We start from the raw sequence: 20,503 nt of genomic DNA on the forward strand, positions 1-20,503 counted from the left end.
GCCTTGTGCAACGTGGGCGTTTCACTGCGTGGGACAGATTCTACCTCGCAGACGGCGAGGGTCCAACTATTAAAGCACTTATTAAGTCCTTGCACTTACCTCCATAGTGGTCTAATAATGTCTTCTTCTGAATACTGTGCATTAGAATACTGTCTGGACTGTGTCTGTATTGTATGTACTGTGTACTTGTATGTACTGTACTATACTGATTCCAACCCGAATAAACTCGACCACGCATGCTGCGTCATGGAGAGGATCTTCTGGGCCGCCGGGTACGTCTGCAGCAGCTGCACAGCCGCCTGCTCACAGTGAAGGAGCTGATTGAGGGCCTGCTCGCGCATCAGCCGTTCCGAGGCCTGTAGGTCCGACAGGCTCGCCTCGACAATCCACCCGAGAATCGTCACGCTGGTCCCCGGGAGGAAGAGTAGTAGGTTGATGGCCTTGAGCTCGTGGATTGTCTTGGTCACCTGCGACGTCAACTTGAGCAGACCGCTGCCTGGGCTGCTGGGTGTTCGCGCCCGATACAACGCCGACATGGCGGTCAGATACAGCAGGTAGAGAAACGCCTGGTGGACCAGGAAGATTGTCTCGACGGACTCCGGGTCGGGTGGAACAAGCAGAAATGGTGGGTAGTAGCGTACGACGCCCGGCAGGTCTCGGATCCAGGCCGTCAGTTGCTGTTTGCAGCTGTCGATAACCACGGGCGCGATACATTCGCGCGGGGCGACAGAGTAGAAGGAAGAGTCGTCGGTGGCGATGGGGATCCATGACTCCTGATACAGAGACTCCATGATGGTTCCCATACAATGAGCTAGCTTGACCTCTTCGGCGAACAGAACCGTCATCTTCTCCTGGCTGTCGCAGCTGAGCATTGAGGCCGAGTCCCCCAAGGCGGCGAGGACAAGCGGGTCATGTGGTTGATATGGTTGACGGGCGTGTTCGAGCAAAGAGACGATGTCGAGCTTGGAGTTATCGGTGGGAATGCGCAACGGCCGCGGGAAGCCGAACGAGAGGATGCGGTCTCGCACCCACAGAGACCACCACATCCGGTGTCGATGGGACGAGGTGCTCGCATCCAGGTATCGGTGCAGCCCGACTCGCTCGGCTGTGGAATAGGCCAGGTCAAACCAGTACTGGGGGTCTTTGGGCCCGTCACTGTGATTGTGCCAGTTGGCCATGAGGAGCAGTGCCTGGATCTGCGTCTCTGCACATGGTTCGATGTCGAACTCGTAGAGCAGCTGTACATGAGCTAAACCAGTCTCAGAGCGAGGGATTCTGATTGTATACCCACCTTTGCCCGTCCATAGAACATTCTTCGGAGCTCCTTGTGAGATGGATAACCGGCTGTCACGATCTCCTCGTGCTCTACAAAGGCGCTCCCGGCAAACATCACCGCTTGGTACAGTAGCGGACTGGAAAAGTACCGTTCATCCTCAACGATGATCTGATGCAAGACGCTCTGAAGGTCTAACACAGGCAACAACGGGTGCACATATTTCACGTAGGCTCGAAGCACTTGGTTGCGAAGTTTTAGCGGTGGTAGTCGAAAAGCCCCCTTGGTAGCCAGGAAGTCACAGCTATTGCCTGGAATCCCGCCTGACAGAGTCTGAAAGCTTCTTTCCAGATCACCTATATCTGTCACACTCCCCTGCTCATCACTGCTGGCCGACTGTTCAAACAGATCATGGATGACGGACACATAGTGGTCTAGCGGATAGGTGGAGAGAATATCGTGTTGTCCATTCATGGATGCATGAGCACGGTCTAGATCACAGAATGAGTATACAACCAAGGCTATGAGAAGAGGCTACCATTACCACTGCCGTCTCTCTCTCTCCCCAGTTCCTCTTCCCCCAGGGATCCTTTGTGAACTGTCGGATAGAGCACCCCCTGTTCCACCCCTGGCGAGGGACTAGACCGGGACCTCAAATCTAGATCACCACGCAGGGTCCTAGAAATCCATAAAGGTATGCCACATCAGCAGTCTGGCCCGCTGTCCTGTCCAAACACGGTGTCTCACTCACCTCTTCGCCCGCCGACACTGGCACTCTGACGGTTTCGACTGGCACCGCCGGCAGACCGTACAGTCCGCTTCAGAGGAAACCCGCCGCTTCTGGTTCTTCAGACTAGCCCCTTCAGGCACAAACACTCCTGATACCGATGCTCTCTTCATGGCTGACGTGTCGGAGTTAAAATTTCCAGCGGTCTGATCTGCACTTGGCCCAGATCACCCCTGCCAAGTGGAGTTACCCCGCAAATTACGTCGTGCCGAGGCATGTTTGAGGAAGAGTTGAAGAACGAGGTGCATGCTCGTGGAGCTGTAGACTCTGGATAGCTGGCTGTCTTCGCTGTCCGAGTGGAACGATGCTCTCCAGGCTGTACAGAGTAGCTTGAAAGATTTCAACGAGGACGAGTTTCTGGTGGGCTCAAACTAACTCCTTTGGGCAGGCTGCAACACAAGGCTGGGTCACCTGACTCGTGGCTCACGTGCGCCTTTCTTTCCTGCCTGGCGCTTCTTCCAGCGTTTATTTTGATTCTCCTTGGCTCTGGGGGTTTGTCTTTTCCTTCGCATATTCTGTCTTTCAATGGCGAATTGTCTGACAGTGCCAAGTACAAGACTCTGGCGCTGATCTGATAACAGTGTAGAGACTGGTAAGCTATAGTATGTGACTTTCTCTAGCTATCTTCTAAGACAGAATACTCTTTCCATTCAAAGTCTAGCAGGATTTTCAATTATAAGACCCTCAGGGGAGGCTTCTTGTCACACCAATGCCATAGTTTCTATCCAACGCCCGCTGGCATGGTATCTCTATCCCGGCTATATCTTGTCTGACAGGGGCATCTAGTAGTCCTGTGCCACTACCACGAGGAGATTAAGCGCCGTGATCGACGCCCCTCTCTGTAGCCACAGACTGTCCGTGGTTGAGTAGTGAAGCTATGGTTTGTTCCTGAAGAATTTTGGATCTTCGAAGCGTTTATCTCTTCAGGTGACTGCAGACGAGGGACAATGTTCCAAGCTCTGTACTGGCAGTGCGAACGCAGGCACGTAAGACACATCTAGAGAGCCGTAAATGACTGTAATATCAGTATCGGGATTTTCATTTAGCAAAAAGACAGACATCCAAACTCACAGACCAGAGAGACGAGATCTTCCATCTCGGCTGAGCGGTTTAAATCGCAGCGACAAGCATCTAGGTGTTAAAAGGGAGAAAATCGTGGAGATTACCATTTGTACTTCCAAACCAACAGATCTCCTCGATCTTAAACAAGTTGCAGCTCTCAGAGCCTGGAAGATCAGGTAGATTCGATGAGTGAGTGTATCATCAAAAGGCAGAGGAGGTCGCAAGGCTGGCGGCTGCCTTTTTTGGCTGAAACCAACAGTGCAAACACGGCCAACAGTGCAAACAAACAATCCTGGTCTGAACCCCTCCATTTCTTTCTGTTTTTCTCAGCCTCAGATTGTTCTTCATCCTGTATCGCCGCCTCCTTTGTACATTCGATGTCTGTTATAGTACAGTACATATATCCAGCTGGAGTTGAAATCCCGCTACTCCACTTCAGAGATGCTGCGACCACGCTTGCTTCCAGTCCGATCTTGATTCTTGCAACGGTCCAACATCTTCAAAAAATAGAGGGGTAGGGTATCTGACGACACGAGAGAGCCACGGCTGACTATTACCGCTTATCAGAACGAAAAGCAAACCTCTTCGGCGAGTCAAACATGCCGGAGACTCGAACACGGTTGACACACGACAGTTATACCGTTGCTTGGGTATGTGCTTTGCCAGAGACGGGTTTTGTTGCTGCAGGGGCAATATTAGATGAAGAGCATCAAAGTCTTTTCGCGGCTGATGCACGAGATACAGATTTATAACTTCTTGGAAGAATCGGTGACCATAACGTGGTGATTGTTTGCCTACCGGCAGCGTCAACAGGCAAGGTTTGAGCCAATCTCAGAATACATTATGGGAACATTGGATCGGCGGATCAAATCATGATGGACGCCATCCTACGTGATTCGTGGGCACAGGAGAATATAATATATTTTGAAACGAAGGCTGCTGGTGGGTCAAGTTTCTACGCTGATTCCTTAATCTGATATTCATTTCAGGCTCAATGGACGCAATCCCCTGCATTGTCATTCGAGGAATATGCAACTACGCCAATTCCCACAAGAACAAAATCTGGCAGCTGTATGTGGCGGCAACAGCAGCATTATGTGCAAAGGAACTTCTGCTTGCTATTTCTGCACAAGGCGCTCCCGATTTGCCTCCGGCTGAGAAACTTACGCAGCAGCCTGACCCTCAGTTCTTCTCCCCTGGAAGCCTGCTGATGACGGGCTAGTTCCTGAGACTACACCCAAACCCGAGCCGAATGTCGATATAATCAGATCTATGTCAGACAGGAGAGATGCTTATGAAATATCAACTGGATCACGCTAATCGATTATGGGCCACAGCAAAGTGCTCACTTTCGATGACAGCAGGCCGGAAATGGCCGATAGTTTCTCAAATGAACAGAATCCCGGTAATGGCTCCAGACATGCCAGGAGACCCTATTCGGCCCTGGAATTCCGGGGGCTGGCAAGACAATTATGATGTCTATATACATAGACCTATAGCACTCTACCTTCATCGCCTACTAGGCTCTTTCAGACAGTATTAATATCCTTTATTCAGGGTTATTGTCCATGGCGATGGCTAGTCTAGCCTCTCCAGCGATTACAAATTTGCTCAAACCCCCGCAAGGACCTTGATGGACAGCATAAATGTATCATTCGATTCCTCTCTATTCCATTTTCCACCTCATTCTGCTGTTCCATTGCATATTCTAATCATGGCGACTCTTCCTCCCTTGCCCTATGCCTACGAGGTATCTCTATTCATCCATCTATGAAGTTAGGACACTATACTAATGCTGTACTTATGAATAGGCCCTGGAGCCCGTCATCTCACGGGAAATCATGCACCTGCACCATACGAAACACCACCAGGCGTACATTGATAACCTGAACGCGGCACTGTCGTTGCAAGAGAAGGCGCTGCGCAGCAACGACATCGCCAGTCTGATCTCGCTGCAGCAGCAGATCAAATTCCATGGCGGCGGACACATCAACCACTCGCTCTTCTGGAAGAATCTGGCACCCGTCGACACGCCCGAGACGGATCCCTCTTCTGCTGCGAAGAATCTCTACACAGCCATCCTCACGCACTGGGGCTCCTTCAAGTCCTTTGTGGCGGCGTTCTCGGCCACCTTGCTCTCCATCCAGGGGAGTGGTTGGGGATGGCTGGTGGTCAAGGATGGAGGGTTAGGGATCGTCACCACCCAGGATCAGGATGCTGTTCTCTCTGGAACTGCTTTGATCGGGGTTGATATGTGGGAACATGCGTATTACCTGCAGTATCAGAATAATAAACGGGGATACGTGGATGGTATCTGGAGGGTGATCAATTGGAAGGTTGCAGAGGAGCGATATCTTTCTTCGAAGCTATAGATTATATATTCATTTATCAAGTACTTATATATCAGTCATCCAATCATCGTATCAGTTATATCCAATTATCCCCCTGCCAACCTCCTTTTCGTCCATGAATAGAGTGATCTGGCGGCCGACGATGCCTCGCTCCGACACACCCAGCTCTAGTTCAGGCAGATCAAACTGTCTCTTGCGTGGATCAAGAGTGAAGCAATATAATGGGCTTCCTTCTGCTGTCTGGGAAATATCTCCGTGTGTTCTGTTTGTCAGCGGATGCTTCTCAACAGGGATGGAGGCTTCACATACTCTATCCGCATATGAAGTGCTGTGCAACTTGCTAGAGACGCCTCCTCGCCCAACCTCATGATTGTCGTCTTTTCATCTCGGTTGAAGAATAGAGGATACGGACTCGTCTCTGCCAGGGGGAAGATGACGGCGATACAGCCACCGTGACTTGGTCGAGATGGGCCGCACATTGTGTAGTATATTAGTGTATAGTAAGTGAAATTGGTATAGTATAGTGAGTGGTAAGTAGAATGTTATAGAAGAAGTAGTTATATTCTTGATGAATAATTGTCAAATAGAAGTAAATGCGCGGGATTGAGCAGATTATCATTAGACTTCAAGGTCCTCAAATCTGCTCATTCCACCTCGTTTCACTGCTGATCCCCTCACATCTCAAGGTCCTCAATAATGCTCTATTGTCGTCTCATTCATGTCTATAAAACATCTTCTGATCCTGGATTGAAGTCAGCAACTTGAACTAAGTGAAGCCTCACATCGTCTGACTTAGTCAGCAATGAGTATACAAGGTTTGGATATTAATGGATGAGCCAGACTTTACCATGGATTAATGATAATTTATAAAGTTAAGCCAATAAGATCGAATTCAGGAGTATCCTCTTGGTAAAGGAAGAAGAGTAACTAATAAAACCACAGGCTGCAGGATACCCTCCACGTATACAGATAAATACAGCAGCACATTCACCACTAAAGCTTTATATAAAGACTACAACATCAACTTGCTGCTAATAGCAACACACTTCAAGAATGTTTGGACAGATCTTGAGATCTCTGACTGGAAGGTGATAAACCATCTTCAAGATCTTGCTCAAAGGCACTTTAATACTGTCTGGAGAGCTTGGATATGCCTTCTGACGAGACAATATTAGAGACAATCCTCAACATTTTAGTCTCTGGAGGAGAAAGAGGAGACACATTAAACAGATGAATAGATTATATTAGAGTAATGTAGTAATAGAGCCAGTGAGATCTAGACTTACACTCTATTTGTATACTATAAAGTAATGAATCATGTTATCTACCTCTGACTAACGAGTAGAGAATGCAGACAGGAAGCATCGTAAAAGAAGAAATGATATTCTAACTATGAACAGAATGGCCTCTAATTATAATATATACATGAATCTAGTCTAGATATTATACTGAAAACAAGGCCATCACGAAGAGTGTCCAGCCTCGGCAATGACACTCCGCAGATACGCTCGTTCAGGACTCTCCTCGACAAGAGAGAAGAACGCGCCTCGTTTCGACACCAGCTCCGCGGGAGATCCATATTCCACCACTCTCCCGGCCTCGAGAACAAGGATCCGGTCGAAGTCGGCGACGGTGCTGAGCCGATGCGCAATCACCAACAGGGTGGTAGCGTTGCGACCAAACTCATCCCGGATGGACTGTTGGATCAGAGCATCGGTGTCCTTGTCGACCGCCGAGGTCGCCTCGTCCAGCACCACCATCTTCGGGCGTGAGACGATCGCGCGCGCAAGACAGAGCAGCTGGCGCTGGCCTTGCGACATGTTGCATCCGCCCTCGGTGACGGGGACGTCAAGCACCGACCGGGAGGGAATGGGTCTGTACGATCGCAGGGCGACCGTCTCGTCATCCACGTCCAAGAGATTCGAGCTCGAGATTGTTCCCAGCGTGATCGTCGTGGCGATGGACCGGACCGACACCTCGTCTGACTCCTGGGCGGCCACCATCGTCACGGCAGCAGGCCAATGCACCCGGACCAGCGCCTCGATCAGCTCGCCGTCACCGTACTGATCCAGTGGGTCGAGATTCGACCGGATCGTGCCGGCGAAGAGGATCGGGTCCTGCGGGATGATCGCGAGCCGGCTCCGTAACTGCTCCAGCGGGATCTCTGCGATGTCGAGCCCGTCCACGAAGATAGAGCCCTGTTGGGCCTCGATCAGACGGAACAAGGCTAGGGCAAGCGATGATTTCCCGGCTCCCGTGCGTCCGACGATACCGACGCGCTGGTTCGACTCCACGTGGAAGCTCACCCCGGCGAGCACGGGCGGTAGATCAGGCGAATAGCTGACCACAAGGTCCGACACGTCCAGTCTGCCGCCCGTGGGCCACGCAGCAGGGGCAGAGCGAGAGTTACTTGACTTGGCTTCCTCGCACGGGATGTTGCTGTATTCCGTGACGCGCTCGATGCTGTTCATCGACATCTCGAGGTTGGCGTATTGTCGGATCGCCTGCGAGACGACGGCGCTGTATCGGATAATGAAGCTGATGGCGAACCCGGCCAGCGCGGGCGTCACGCCCTGCATCGAGACCAGAATCGCCGCGGCGAGCGTCGTGAAGAGCGCGCCCACCGTGCTCATTCGGAACCCGAGCCAGCGGATCAGAAGCCACAGGTTCCATGCCGCCTGGGCGTGCTGGTCGACTTTCCCCTGCAGCAGCTGGCGGTAGCGGTCCGTCACCTCGAAGGCGCGGATGGTGGCCAGGCCGTCCAGCGCAGAGCGGAACAGTTCTAGGACAGGGCTGCGCGTGGTGCTTTCCAGGCGTTTGATCTCGCGGGCGACGGTGAGAAACTGCCATGCGTAATACACACACAGCGAGAGAGGCAGCAGGGACAGCAGAAGCAGCCAGCCGTTCACCAGGGACCCGGCCAGGATGATGGCGACCACCTCCAGCATGGCGGCAAAGGCATAGTTGAAGTCGTAGCCTAGGCGTGAGTCCACCAGATTGAAATCGGCAGCGAAGCGATTGAGCACCCGGCCCATGGGCACGGTGTTGAGCCACTGCAGCGGTGCGCGCAGCACATGCGAGAGCACCTGATGGAACAGGCCTTGCGAAGCGCGCAGTGCAGACGAGAGCGCCAGGTAGCTGCGCAGGACGCCCGTTATACAGGCCAGCAGGGAGAGAAGTACGTATATGCCGAGATAGAACATCACGTCTACCGTCGCGGAGGCCTGCTCGCTTTTGTTCGTCCAGATGTTCAACCACCAGCCCTGAAATTGTTAGTGAGCTGAATAATAAAGCGTAGTGATGAAAACCTTACTCGACCGAGCATGAGCCCGCTGTAGGAAATGAAAGCAACCACCAACGCCAGCCATCGCCAGGACCCTCCAACCTGCTGCATATATTGCCAGTAAACAGCCCATTTGACGTTGCCGGATGCACGTTCTTCCTCCTCGACAAACCGTCGGTGCGACTTGGGGGTATCATCCTCATCGTCGTCCGGGGCAAAAACGCAGGCCTGCAAAGCACTCTTCGGTTCTTGCTTGGCCGTTGTAGGATCATCGGTGTTTTGTGCATCGAGGTCGCACAACAGGCCTTTACTGCGAAGCTCGGATACGGAGCCCGAGTACCTGATCCCCGTTTGATCGAGCGATACAAGATAATCGGCGTGAGGGAGGCATAGGTGAAGATGGTGGGTGACGAGAATGCGCGTGCGGTTGGCTGCCAACTCACCCGTCAGCGCGTGTTCGTAGAGATGATGCGCCGTGTGGGCATCGACGGCACTGAAGATATCCTCGAGGATCAAGATGCCAGCCCGGGAGTAGAGTGCCCGGGCGAGAGTGAGTCGCCACCGCTGGCCACCACTGAGATTGACGCCTTGAGCGCCGAGTTCGGTGGTCTCGCCGTCGACGAGATTCTCCAGATCCTTGTCGAGCGCGCAGGCGCGGATCACCTGCTGGTATCGTCGGGCGTTGTAGGGAAGGCCGAAGAGGACGTTCTCCTGCAGGCTGCAGTTCTCGATCCATGGAGTCTGTGCAACGTAGGCGATGGAAGAAGGAACGATCCACTCATCGTCGGTCTCGTCGTAGCTCTCCGCAGATCCTGCAGGAGGAACAGGCCTGGTGACGAGGCCGTGGCTGACTGCACATTCTCCTAGGATGGCGGCCATGAGGAGACTCTTGCCAGAGCCAGTTGGACCTGTAATCACCGTCAACCCTGCCGAGGGCAGGTTGAGCGAGACGTTGCGCAGGGAGAACGGAGAGTCCCCCCGATCCGACTGCGGGTACCATGAGATTGTTGCATCGTGAAAAGAGATGTCCGGGCCTGGGATATGGATGTCCTCCTTCTCGGAATCCTGCAAGTAGGCGTCGATTCGCGCCAGACTGATCACCGCGTTGACCCCGTTGGCAAGCATCTCCGGCAGGACTGCCAGCGACACTTCCAGCGTGCCGAAGACCGAGATCGCGGTGAACGCCACAGAGGCCGAGAGCTGGCCGTGTTGGAGGGCATACACCATGAGACACGCGGCCGAGATCAAGATGGGGCCCAAGACATACATGGCCATCAGGAAGAGATTTGCGCAAAAGGCGTCCCACTGGCGTTGCAGCTCGTTGTCGCGTAATGTGTTGATGCGTCGCTCCCAGTGGCTCTCAAGAGCAGAGAACTTGATCTGTCTGATACCCTGCAAGGCCTCTGTGATGGTCGACAGCTTCCGGTCCCTCCAGGAGAGGAGGTCATGCTGGGCGACCGAGTAGCGCCGAATGGCGTAGACGTTGACCAAAGTCAGGACGAACAGGACGCCGATGGCGGCGAGGAGACTCTGCCAGCCGAGCAAGCGGGCGATCAAGATGCCGGCGATGACGACCTTCAAGGGGGCTTCGTAGATCATGAAATTCAAAGAGGCAAAGTCGGCGACGCGTTTGGCATCGACGGCGACCAGACTGAGGATGTTCTGTTCCGCCGATGATCGGGGCCCATCCTGGGACCTCAACGCCTTGTCAAAGATCACCACCGACAGCTGTTCGTAGAGTCGCACGGCGATGTCGTTGGACGAGACCCAGTAATTCCAGTTCTCCAGCGTTGCGGAGATCATGATGGACATGCCGAGCGCCAACACCCATAGCCAGACCGACGCGTCTTGTTGGATATTATCCTCCTCCTCTTCGACTGCTGTCGACGAGGCTGACTCCAGGGCTCGGAGGATGCCGAGGAAGCTGATCTGCGGCGCAAACGTGAGGATGGCGTTAGCGACGGTCAAGATGAGCTGCGACACCAAGGCTTTGCGATGCGACACGACCAGGACCTTCCACAGGCTGGTACGAGCCGAGGCAGCCAGGACGGCGCGGGTGCGGTCAAAGGCATCCTGCAGGTTGGCCGAGCGGGTGCGAAAGTCCAGTTCGGGGAGATCCTGGATGTTGATGGCGCGGTTATGGCGGATCGACTCGAGAAGACCGCCTGCCCACCCGAAGGACAGTCGGCTGAGGAAGGAATGCGTATCTTTCTGGTCGACGATGGCACCGTTGTGGAAGACATCCGGGCGCCGGGGCAGAAGCAGACCGAGACCAAAGGACGAGAAGGAGGCGGTGATCTGGGCGATCAAGGTCTCCAGCTGCGGATCCGCGTAACTCGAGTCTCCCAGCACATAGTGTGTATACGCTTCGGTGCAGAGGCCGAGCATCACCAGCAGACAACCGAAACTGCCTCGTAAGCCGTGAGTGAATCGAACCGTGGGCTCGGTCTCGACCAGCAAGGCGCCACCGGGGACGAGGAGGGAGATCTGTTCAGAAATGAGTGATTAGAATAAAACTGTAAAAGCATTAGTTGTACATACCCAAGCGCCAAACTGCAGCCAGTGTTCAAGAACCCACGATGGATCGTTGGTGAGCGTGGTCGAGATGGCGCGGGCGAGCGACAAGGCGGCGCCGGCTACGATGCAGAGCAGAAATCCGGCGCGCTGCCCCCAGTCGGAGAAGGCGTACATGGATTCCTCGGTCGCGACGCCATCTTGGTCTCTGTAGATGGCTCTGAACAGGGAGCGTCGCTTATGCGGCTGTCGCAGCCATCGGAAGATGCTGGGGCACGACGGGGCGGCCGAGAGCAGGGAGCAGGCGAGAGCGACAATCTGGATGATCAGGCAGAAGACCGGGGAACTGAGCATTGTTCATCGCCAGACTCATGCGAGATCGGTCGTCAACATGGTCTAACGAAGTCCTGCTAGCAAGAGCTGAAGGGCCAAAGAGCTGAAGAGCTGAAGGAGCTGTTCGAGGCAAAAAAGAATAATAATCATACCGGCAATAATATAATGCCGGCGAGCTCATCGTCGTAGGCTGTTTGGCTGGGGGGCGCTCGTCTTCCGTAAAGGCCGCGTCGCCAGTGGATCTCCCTGCCCACTTCACGGCGCCAAATTCAGTCCGACCGGTCGTTTCGAATCGGTTGAAAGTGAGTGTTCCATTGCGTAGAATCCTGTCGCTATCCTATCGCTATCCTGTCGCTATCCTGTCGCTATCCAGTTCTTCCTGCAACAGTCAACACAATCCACAACAACAGCACACTCGATATAATCACAATCAACAACAATCAGTCTCACCCAAAGCAACATGTGTAGACCCACTGCCAAGCCAGCTTGTTCCCTCCCTGCTCGCGACTGGCTCTCAAGTCGGCTCGCTCCGAGAGGCTGCTCGAATGGCGCAGACCACGCGTCGCCGGTGGAGCTCGACGGTCGACTGGGGTGCGATCGGTTTGATCTGATAAGAGGTCGATGGCGAGGACGGCTGCCTGGCGGCTGCAGCAGCAGCAGCAGCAGTTCTCATCGATCAGATCAGTTCACCCGGATCAGTCGACCCGGAGGATTGTTTCGTCCGACTCTAGAGGCTCTCTGCGTTAGCTGGTCTTGCAGGACTCGGGAGCAGCGATAAAATAGCAGAAAGAGACAGACGATCGACTTAACTGAACTCCTGTCGAGAGATGAACCCGCATTCAGCCCCCAGTTGACCCTGACGACGAGGTGAGATGAGATGAGATGAGATGAGATGAGATGAGGCTTTTCGTTTTGTCGACGGAAATTGTGTTGTGGGTTCCGAAACAGGAAAGGCCCAGTGTCACGTGATCATGACTGTCTTCCACTGATTTCTTCTCTTTCTTTATATTAAAAATGTTCGACAACTGGATATAACCCAGTGTCAATACTACAAACAGTCTCTTGGACTGTATACAGTTATACTATCTGGTATTCAATCTGTAGGAATAGTTCAGCAATACCCAACCTAGATTAGAAAAGTGCTAGTAATATAGCTATCAGTCTCTACTCATGGAACGACTTGACCCTGCATTTGAAGAGCAACTCGACGCCAGTGACCCCCCTCAGGTCGAGGTCAGGACTGGCAACCGGTTGCCTTGACCTCCAGGCTGTTCATGCTGTTGACGCCCACCTGGCTGCGCGAGACGTATCCGTCAAGCTGGAGACGCCCCCGGCAGAACAGACTGGGGATCGGATGCTCGAACTTGCTGTCCACCCATTCCCCCTTCCCGTCCGTCTGAGACAGCTGGAACCCGTCCAGGTAGTAGAGCACAGAGCCGTTCAGACTGTTGGTGTTGCCCATCTCCGGGCCAAGCCGCCACGTCCACGAGGTGACTTTGCCCGCGGGGACCTCCCAGCCGGCGAAGCTGGCGACCATCCCCTCGACGCGGACGTGGTAGTATTTCCGGAGATAGTCGATGGGATGGTCGACGGGAATGTCAAAGTAGAGCGTCTTGTCGGCCACCAGTCTCTCCTTCCAGTCGAGCGGGAAGATGGAGCCCGTAAACTCCTCGGTACTCAGACGCAGCCACGGCTGGAGGGTATCCACGGATTTGGTCTTGTTGTAGGCGTCCTTGATGTGGACGAAGAGGAGTTTGAACGCCTCGGTGGTCGAGTCGGCGTGCACCTGCTGCTGCAGGGCGCGAGCCTTGGCCGGGTCGTTGCTCGCATACAGCACCGCCAGCAGACACTCGTGGAAACGCACGTACAGGTTGGCTCGCATGCGGCGCGACTCGAGCAGCAGGGACCAGCGCAGGGCCGTCTGGGCCGTGTCCCACTGCGACTGGAGCGTCGCCTGGCGCGCCATGGCCTGGAAGGCGGCGCCGCGGGCCTTGCGGGCTTCCATCTCGGCGCATTGGCGGTAGTATCGCTGCAGGTCGTCGAACATGTCGTCGACGCGCTGGTCAAACTCCTGCCAGTCCGCCAGGAGACCCAGGTAGTCGACGGCCGCGGTGGCCTCGCGCGGCAGCGTCGACGCCGTGATGCGCCGGCTGGTCTCCTCCAGCACGGCCTGGGTGGTCTTCTGGCGCCGGGCAATGTCCTGGTGCGTGGTGTTGTCTCCATCCCCATGATGCTGCCGTTGAGCACCGACTGGTTCTTGTACGCGTCCATCATCTTGGGCGCCAGCTTGGACGCCACCTCGGCCACCTTCTTGAGCGCCGTGGTGAACTTTTCCCACGTGCTGACCGTCTTGCCGATGAGGTCTTTGGTCTCCAGGAACTTGCCGACGGTGAGCGCCCTGCCCGCGCCGCACGTACACGCGGCGAAGACGACCGTGCCCACCAGCTCCACGCCAGCCTTGATGAGGCCCGAGATGAAGTCCTTGTTCTTCTTGCGCTTGTACTCGGCCATCCCCTGCTGGAAGAGCTCCGCGGCCCGTTGCGTCCCGTCCAGGCTGGCCAGCATCGCCAGCCGCTGCTTCTCGCGGTTGTCGATGGCCTGCAGCGCCGTGTTCATCGCCTCGTCGTCGGAGAAGTGCAGCCGGATATCCTGCCCGAGGGCTGTGAACACACTCCCCACCAGCGTCTGCAGCGTCTTGCCGCTCTCGATACTGCTGCTCAGCTGGGCGATCCGGCTGTCCACGGCAGCCGATGCCGTCAGACAGTTGTTCATCGTGTCAAACAGCACATCCGCCCGCACCGAGGGGACAAAATACCGCATCTCGTCGACCCCGTTCGATCCGGCACAGCGAGGAGCGAGCACAGCGCACAATGAATCGCAGCTGGCTCCGCACGCGGGCAGCCGTCTGGGGCGCATTGTTGAAGATCTCCCGACTCAGCGACGTCAACATCTGATGCAGCAGGCGAGGAAGGTTGCTGAAATGTCAGTCTTCTTGACCCTCGTATATTCAAGCAGTGACTTCATGACACTCTTGTTTCAGGTATGACATACTTTGTTCTCCAGACATCAACGCCAAAAAAGTCGATATCCCCCAGCGGCGGTCGCGTCCACCGCAGCAACCAGCCTCGCCACGTCCTCGTTCGACAGACGAGACTGCAGCATCTTGTCTCCGTCCAGGCCTTCCACCTGCGGCACCTGCTGCGCCTGCTCCTGGACATGACGGTGTGTCGGTTCCGTGGCACTGTCGGGACACTCTGCGGCGGCGTGGAAGAGGGCAATCGGACGCTGCGCGTGTGCCGAGCTCACAACCAACGACGGCGATGCCCTGTCACAGTAGAGGTAGATCTTCTGCGCGGTGCTGGTCGGAGGCAGCTCCCAAGTGACGTTGTGCAGGTCGGAGAAGAAGTCGCGGGCGAAAATCCAGAAGGTGCAGAGGGTGGCGGGCAGCTGCACGTGCAAGGACGATGACGTCTTGTCTCTGGCCGTCAACGTGTCGCAGTAAAGATGGAAATAGCGGATATTCGGCCCATTTTGGTGCAGCAGAGCCAGGATTGTTTCCCATTCTGCGTTGATTGAGCGGAAATAAAGCTGGTCTCATCAGGATAGATGTTGTGTAGTACAGATAGAACGAGGACATACATGGCTGCCAAACACATAAGTGTCTTCATCGGGGACATCGAGGGTCCCAGGGAACTTCATGGTGAATTGTTTGGGTAGTTATGGGAAGACGCCTTCAATATATAGTACAGAGTATGTCATGTAATTACTTGGAGGCGCAGCTGAATGCATGGACTTATTTTCAGCTTGATATGGACACGACCTTTTGCTAAGCACACATATAGGGTTATTATAGTTCAAGTACAGTCTAACCTATGTCTAACTTAACCCTACCTAATCAATGGCTAGGTAGGCTCAATGCTAACCCTAACCCTAACCTAACCCTAACCCTAACCCTAACCTAACATCAAGATATCTAACATTAATCAGGTTTCACCCATCTCGGCGCCATCACATCAGAACTTCTGCTGAACATCACTGGCGTGCAGGGCAGCATCCTGGCTGGCGAGCAGAACGATGCGTCGGTGGAGTATGAAAGAATGCAGACCACCTTGTCCCAGGCATGCACAACCCATATAAATTGAGTACATTCTACAGCTAACCCTCACCCCAGCTGAAGGACTGTTTCGCCTCGATCGACTCGCTCGCTGTGCTCTCTATATTCCGGTCAAGGAACAAATCGGGTGTGGTTACCAGGCTGATTGATGGCACTATCACCGGAGACCAAGTCCCCTCAGACAAGGATTCCATTCGACTCTACAGTCCGTCTGAGTTTAATGTTCCTCAACAGGTGATGATGATGATGACTCCAGCGCTCAAGCTGCGGATCAACAGAGATAAACCATTGTTCCCATACGCCAATTACTGGGCGCTTCCTCCGTCTCCCTTTCCATGGTATACGATACCAACCATGTTCACTATATCAAGAGCCCCGAGGGTGGTGTCTTGACTGAAACCGTCAACCTCAGCCGTCTGACCCGGCCTATCACCACCCCAGCCGCAGAGGCAGAGGTCAGCCGTATGCTGACATTTCCCTCGGCAATGTTTGCTGGCCCCCCTGTTGTCTTCCTTGGATTAGCCAATCTGTCGTTTAGCCCGCCGGCATATTCTGCTGGTGCAAAGGTGGATATGCTGACCAGGAATGGGGTCCAGATCTCCCGCGTCTCTGGGTTTCCATTGAACATAGGAGTGACTGTGATTGCATTGAGATAGTCTACTATACACACTGAGTAGCCAGTATAATAGTCACCTACCCAACCACAACCACTGTACGTAAGAATGGCACTTGATGATCATGTTCTTCTTCATCGCCTATATCAAGAGCCTGGATGCTTGGAGGGTTGGGAGGAGACTAACACAAGATATATTGATAATGTAGGTAATATAAATAGGTGCCGGTGAATGACAAGATGCAATGGCACTGTGACTCCTAGGGTTAGGGTTTAGGGTTTAGGGTTTAGGGTTAGGGTTAGGGTTAGGGTTAGATTCGACTCAAGCTGACTGACTCGTTGGAGCTCGTAGAAAAGAGAAAATAATCGGGCATGGCAATGGAAACACCACTTGAAATGCTTGACTCTGGTTTATTACTTGTCTATTCCTCATAACATATCTAGAGTTTAGTCAGAATCGATACTCATGGAAAGCGTCGATGATCTTCTCAATGGCCTCTTCCCTCCAGACATCCCATTCCCTCTCGACTCCCTGCAGACCAAAAACCACATTCCAAGGCGTGGACTGGGTGTATTGCGGCCAGTCTCCATCTGTGCCCGGGCCAGCGATGAAACTCACCCACATCCGACACATGAGCGTACTCAGCCGGAGATAGTCGCTTTGCGTCTGCTCATCCGGCGAGTCCAAGGGGGGGAATGTGATAGCCGACGCCCAGCGTGTTGCGAAAGACAAAGGCCACGTCTGTGAAATGCGCTGCCCCGAGAAGACTCGCATCGATCCCATTCGGCACCGCATCGAACCGGTAGCTGTATACAGTATACAGGGAGGTGGTGTTGTGCCCAGCACCGAGCAGCGAACCGTTTGGGAGCCGTAAAGAGATAATCTCCCAGATACAGCGAGGCAAGACCGAACAGACGGCCGTGTCCGGTTGGATGGACTGTATGGAGGTCGTTTCTTATCGCTGCAGGAGACCTCTCCAGATAGGCACGAAGAAGACGATCGACGGTGGTGTGCTGGAGATACTTGCCCGGCCCAAACGTAGCAATCAGCCTGCGCAGATCGTCGGGCGAGTTCACGGTAGGCAAATCCTGCGAGCAGGTATCCGGTTCCCTCGTTGGTATTGGTGCCTGTCAAGAGAGGCACTCGGACAAAACCTGCCTTGTCGCAGAGCCACCGACGAGGCTTCTCTCGAACGATCCGTCCGTCGACAACAGGGAAGAAGAACCTGGTCTGGAAGACTGGCTTCAAGGTCTCAGCCGGCACACCGCGCAGACACTCCAGCGTGGCGCATCCCACCGCCGCGACGACCTCAGCAAAGACGGCTTCCTGTTCCTGGTCCGGCATGAGACTCGCCGACGAGAGCGGCCCGCCGCTCTGCGCAATCGCCGAGAGAAACAGGCCCTCGTCGCGGCCCCCAAAGGCCAGAAGCTGGTATCCCACCGACAACGCGCCGGCAGACTCGCCCTGGATGGTCACCCTGCGGGGGTCGCCGCCGAACGCGCCGATGTTCCCTTCCTGCATGCCTCCTCCGTGGATGTACACGAGAACCGGCAGAGTATCGACAACTGTGGCCGGACGGACAATATTGACGGTCAGACAGTCTTCAGACTCTTCATGGGCGATGGCCTCGGAGTAGCCCGGGAGACTCATGGGCGCGGAGTGACACCATGGCCCGTACGCAGTGGCTGCACGGGGGGAATCCCATGAAGCGTTGATGGACTGGGGGTGTTGGTAGCGGAGAGTGTTGATCGGGGGTTGAGCGTAGGGGATGCCCAGGAAGAGATCTTGATGGTACTGGCTATTGTACAGGCCAGTCACGGTGCCATATACTCTATACTCTATACTCTATACTCTATACTCTATATACAGGTAGAGTACAGAGTATTCCACCAGCCACCACTGTATAGAAAGAGTATATATTGTCTTCACAACCTAATTCACCAACACTATTGGTCAGTGAGATAATAACTATATATTCTACAGCCCATAACCCTCGCTATGCTTAGGGGCTCAAAGAGGGGCTATAATTAGTATTATTCTTATTCTTATTCTTATTCTATATACTTAGGTCTATTAGCAGCCACTCTGGACCTACAGCCCTACATTTATAATTATTCACACTAATCTAGATAATTAGTTAAAGAATCACTAGGAATCACCTAGGAATTGCCCAGGAACTACCTAGGAATTAATACAAGAATTAATAAGGAAGTAATATAAAGAGCACCTAAGGAATTAATATAAGAAGTAATATAGGGATCCCCTAGGAATTAACATAAGAATCGCCTAGAAATTAACGCAGGAATCATATAGAAATCATATAGAAATCATATAGAAATCATATAGAAATCATATAGAAATCATGTGGGAATCACCTAGGAATTAAAGCAGGAATCAATATAGGAATAATTTAGAAAAAGGTTAGTAAAGAATAATAGAGGTAAGAAAAGAGGCAACTACAGACCTTTCTATAAGCACATTACATCTTAGTACGCTAAGAAATTAACAGAGAGTAAAGAGTAATACTATAGGGTCATCTACCTACTACTTACTCTCTATAATCTTAGCACTCTACTTATTCTGAGTTTATACAGCCTATATAATGATCTAGTGGTGAGTATTTGTTGACTATGATGGATATATAGATACCAATCATTAGATATACAGCTTCTCTTTACATCATTAACTTAACTGTTTATTAACTATTTCCTATTGATATTTCTATTATTTACATATTATTAGGGCCTAACCCTATTATATACTTATATATTATAGATAATATTCGTCCCTAAAAGTTATCTAATTAGTTAGTTTAATATTATCTTATTATTAGCTCTATATAGGGAGAATTCTTATATTATTTAGCTAAAAGTTATAAGTCTAATTATATCTAGTTAATATAACTTATTTATACTAATTTACTTGATGATAAGTTAACCTATTAGTAATATTAAGTACTATAAATAATTATATTATCTTAATAGACCGCCTATAAATATAACCTCTAATATTAATAAGATTATCCTAAAAGATGAGGATAATTAGCCTTTATAGTATATAGCTATATTAAGATATATATAATCCCTACTTATATAGAAATATATAGATCTAGAATATAAAAATATATTAAAGGAGCTATAAGCTCTAATGCCTATATCCTATTAGTAGGGTATAATAATACTAGAGGAACTCACTATAATAAAGTAAGCCCTATATAAATATATAATTAATCACCGGTGGACCCTGACAACCCAGGGGTCCAGGCCCTCACACAAGCCATGCAGGTAATAGAAGGGATGGAAGGGGAGAAGCAACACATCATTATAGGAGACTTTAACATCTATAACCCCCTATAGAGTAGATATCAACACCCACACCCATAAAATAACTAAGTAAGGGTAGAGGAACTTAAGGCCGTGATAGAGGAAACACCCCTTATAGTTATTATATTAATAAGGATAATTATTAGGCCAGCATAGATTATAACTTATACTAATAATTAAGATAATATAATTAATAAGGATAATATTAAAATAAATAGGGATATTATAGCTAAAGCAGTATAAGGCACTATAATTAATCTATATATAATATTATAGAATATATAGGACTAGCTTTATTATATTATAATAGTTAATAAGATATCTAGCATCTTAGACTATACCTTAATTAAAATAGAATTTAATATTATATTTATATAGAAACTACTATACCCTTAATAAATATAACCTAGTATAGATAATAAAAAGCTAATAGAGGAGATTATTAAGAAACTTTTATTATATTTTTTATAAATCTATAGATAACTCCTCCTAAAGGAGATTAACTCTCTAATTATCTAAATAATAGCTATTATCTTTAGTATAGTTAAAGTATCTATATTATAGGCTAGGCCTATAGCCCTCTTAAGACTAGGATTCACCCTAATTTATCACCTATTATAGAAGAAGGCCAGAAGAGCTATATAAGAAATTACTTAATATTAAGAGATTTATTAAGAAAGAGCCCTAGAGTAAATAAGAAAAAATATAAATAAAAAGAAGAAGAAGATAAGTAAGCTTATTAAAAAATATTAATAAAAAGTATATTAAAATAAGGTTACTATTACTAATAGTAATATATTATAAGTATAGAAGCTAATAGAGTAGATTAAGGATTATATACCTTATTAA

General features: G+C 51.3%; 7 protein-coding genes across 7 annotated transcripts; 2 read left to right on the forward strand and 5 right to left on the reverse strand.

The window, feature by feature from the left end:
* Nucleotides 1-200: 200 nt before the first annotated feature.
* Nucleotides 201-2,363, reverse strand: ASPZODRAFT_104881 (hypothetical protein; the record flags this gene model as incomplete). Its single annotated transcript, XM_022720872.1, has 4 exons — nt 2,025-2,363; nt 1,818-1,951; nt 1,292-1,764; nt 201-1,238 (listed from the first exon to the last, which is right to left on the reverse strand). The coding sequence occupies exons 1-4, from the start codon at nt 2,171-2,173 to the stop codon at nt 201-203; spliced, it is 1,794 nt and encodes a 597-aa protein (XP_022577263.1). The 5' UTR covers nt 2,174-2,363.
* A 1,634-nt stretch (nt 2,364-3,997) lies between these two features.
* ASPZODRAFT_20281 (hypothetical protein) lies at nt 3,998-4,344 on the forward strand (the record flags this gene model as incomplete). The annotated part of the gene is made up of 2 exons (XM_022727561.1): nt 3,998-4,064; nt 4,112-4,344. The coding sequence occupies 2 exons, from the start codon at nt 3,998-4,000 to the stop codon at nt 4,342-4,344; spliced, it is 300 nt and encodes a 99-aa protein (XP_022577264.1).
* Nucleotides 4,345-4,959: 615 nt separating this feature from the next.
* On the forward strand, nt 4,960-5,936 carry ASPZODRAFT_137151 (hypothetical protein). The gene is made up of 2 exons (XM_022724227.1): nt 4,960-5,735; nt 5,783-5,936. The coding sequence occupies exon 1, from the start codon at nt 4,964-4,966 to the stop codon at nt 5,492-5,494; it is 531 nt and encodes a 176-aa protein (XP_022577265.1). The 5' UTR covers nt 4,960-4,963; the 3' UTR covers nt 5,495-5,735; nt 5,783-5,936.
* ASPZODRAFT_20283 (hypothetical protein) lies at nt 5,546-5,952 on the reverse strand (the record flags this gene model as incomplete). The annotated part of the gene is made up of 2 exons (XM_022727562.1): nt 5,546-5,735; nt 5,783-5,952. 2 exons carry the CDS (start codon nt 5,950-5,952, stop codon nt 5,546-5,548), a joined length of 360 nt encoding a protein of 119 aa, XP_022577266.1.
* Nucleotides 5,953-6,936: 984 nt separating this feature from the next.
* ASPZODRAFT_20284 (hypothetical protein) lies at nt 6,937-11,624 on the reverse strand (the record flags this gene model as incomplete). The annotated part of the gene is made up of 3 exons (XM_022727563.1): nt 6,937-8,736; nt 8,787-11,243; nt 11,298-11,624. 3 exons carry the CDS (start codon nt 11,622-11,624, stop codon nt 6,937-6,939), a joined length of 4,584 nt encoding a protein of 1,527 aa, XP_022577267.1.
* A 3,045-nt stretch (nt 11,625-14,669) lies between these two features.
* ASPZODRAFT_147153 (hypothetical protein) lies at nt 14,670-15,302 on the reverse strand (the record flags this gene model as incomplete). Its single annotated transcript, XM_022725235.1, has 2 exons — nt 14,670-15,191; nt 15,243-15,302. 2 exons carry the CDS (start codon nt 15,300-15,302, stop codon nt 14,670-14,672), a joined length of 582 nt encoding a protein of 193 aa, XP_022577268.1.
* Nucleotides 15,303-16,781: 1,479 nt separating this feature from the next.
* On the reverse strand, nt 16,782-17,981 carry ASPZODRAFT_147155 (hypothetical protein; the record flags this gene model as incomplete). The annotated part of the gene is made up of 1 exon (XM_022725236.1): nt 16,782-17,981. One exon carries the CDS (start codon nt 17,979-17,981, stop codon nt 16,782-16,784), a length of 1,200 nt encoding a protein of 399 aa, XP_022577269.1.
* Nucleotides 17,982-20,503: the final 2,522 nt, after the last annotated feature.

The sequence above is a fragment of the Penicilliopsis zonata genome, assembly GCF_001890105.1.
Source record: "Penicilliopsis zonata CBS 506.65 unplaced genomic scaffold ASPZOscaffold_26, whole genome shotgun sequence".
NCBI classification, from domain to species: domain Eukaryota; kingdom Fungi; phylum Ascomycota; class Eurotiomycetes; order Eurotiales; family Aspergillaceae; genus Penicilliopsis; species Penicilliopsis zonata.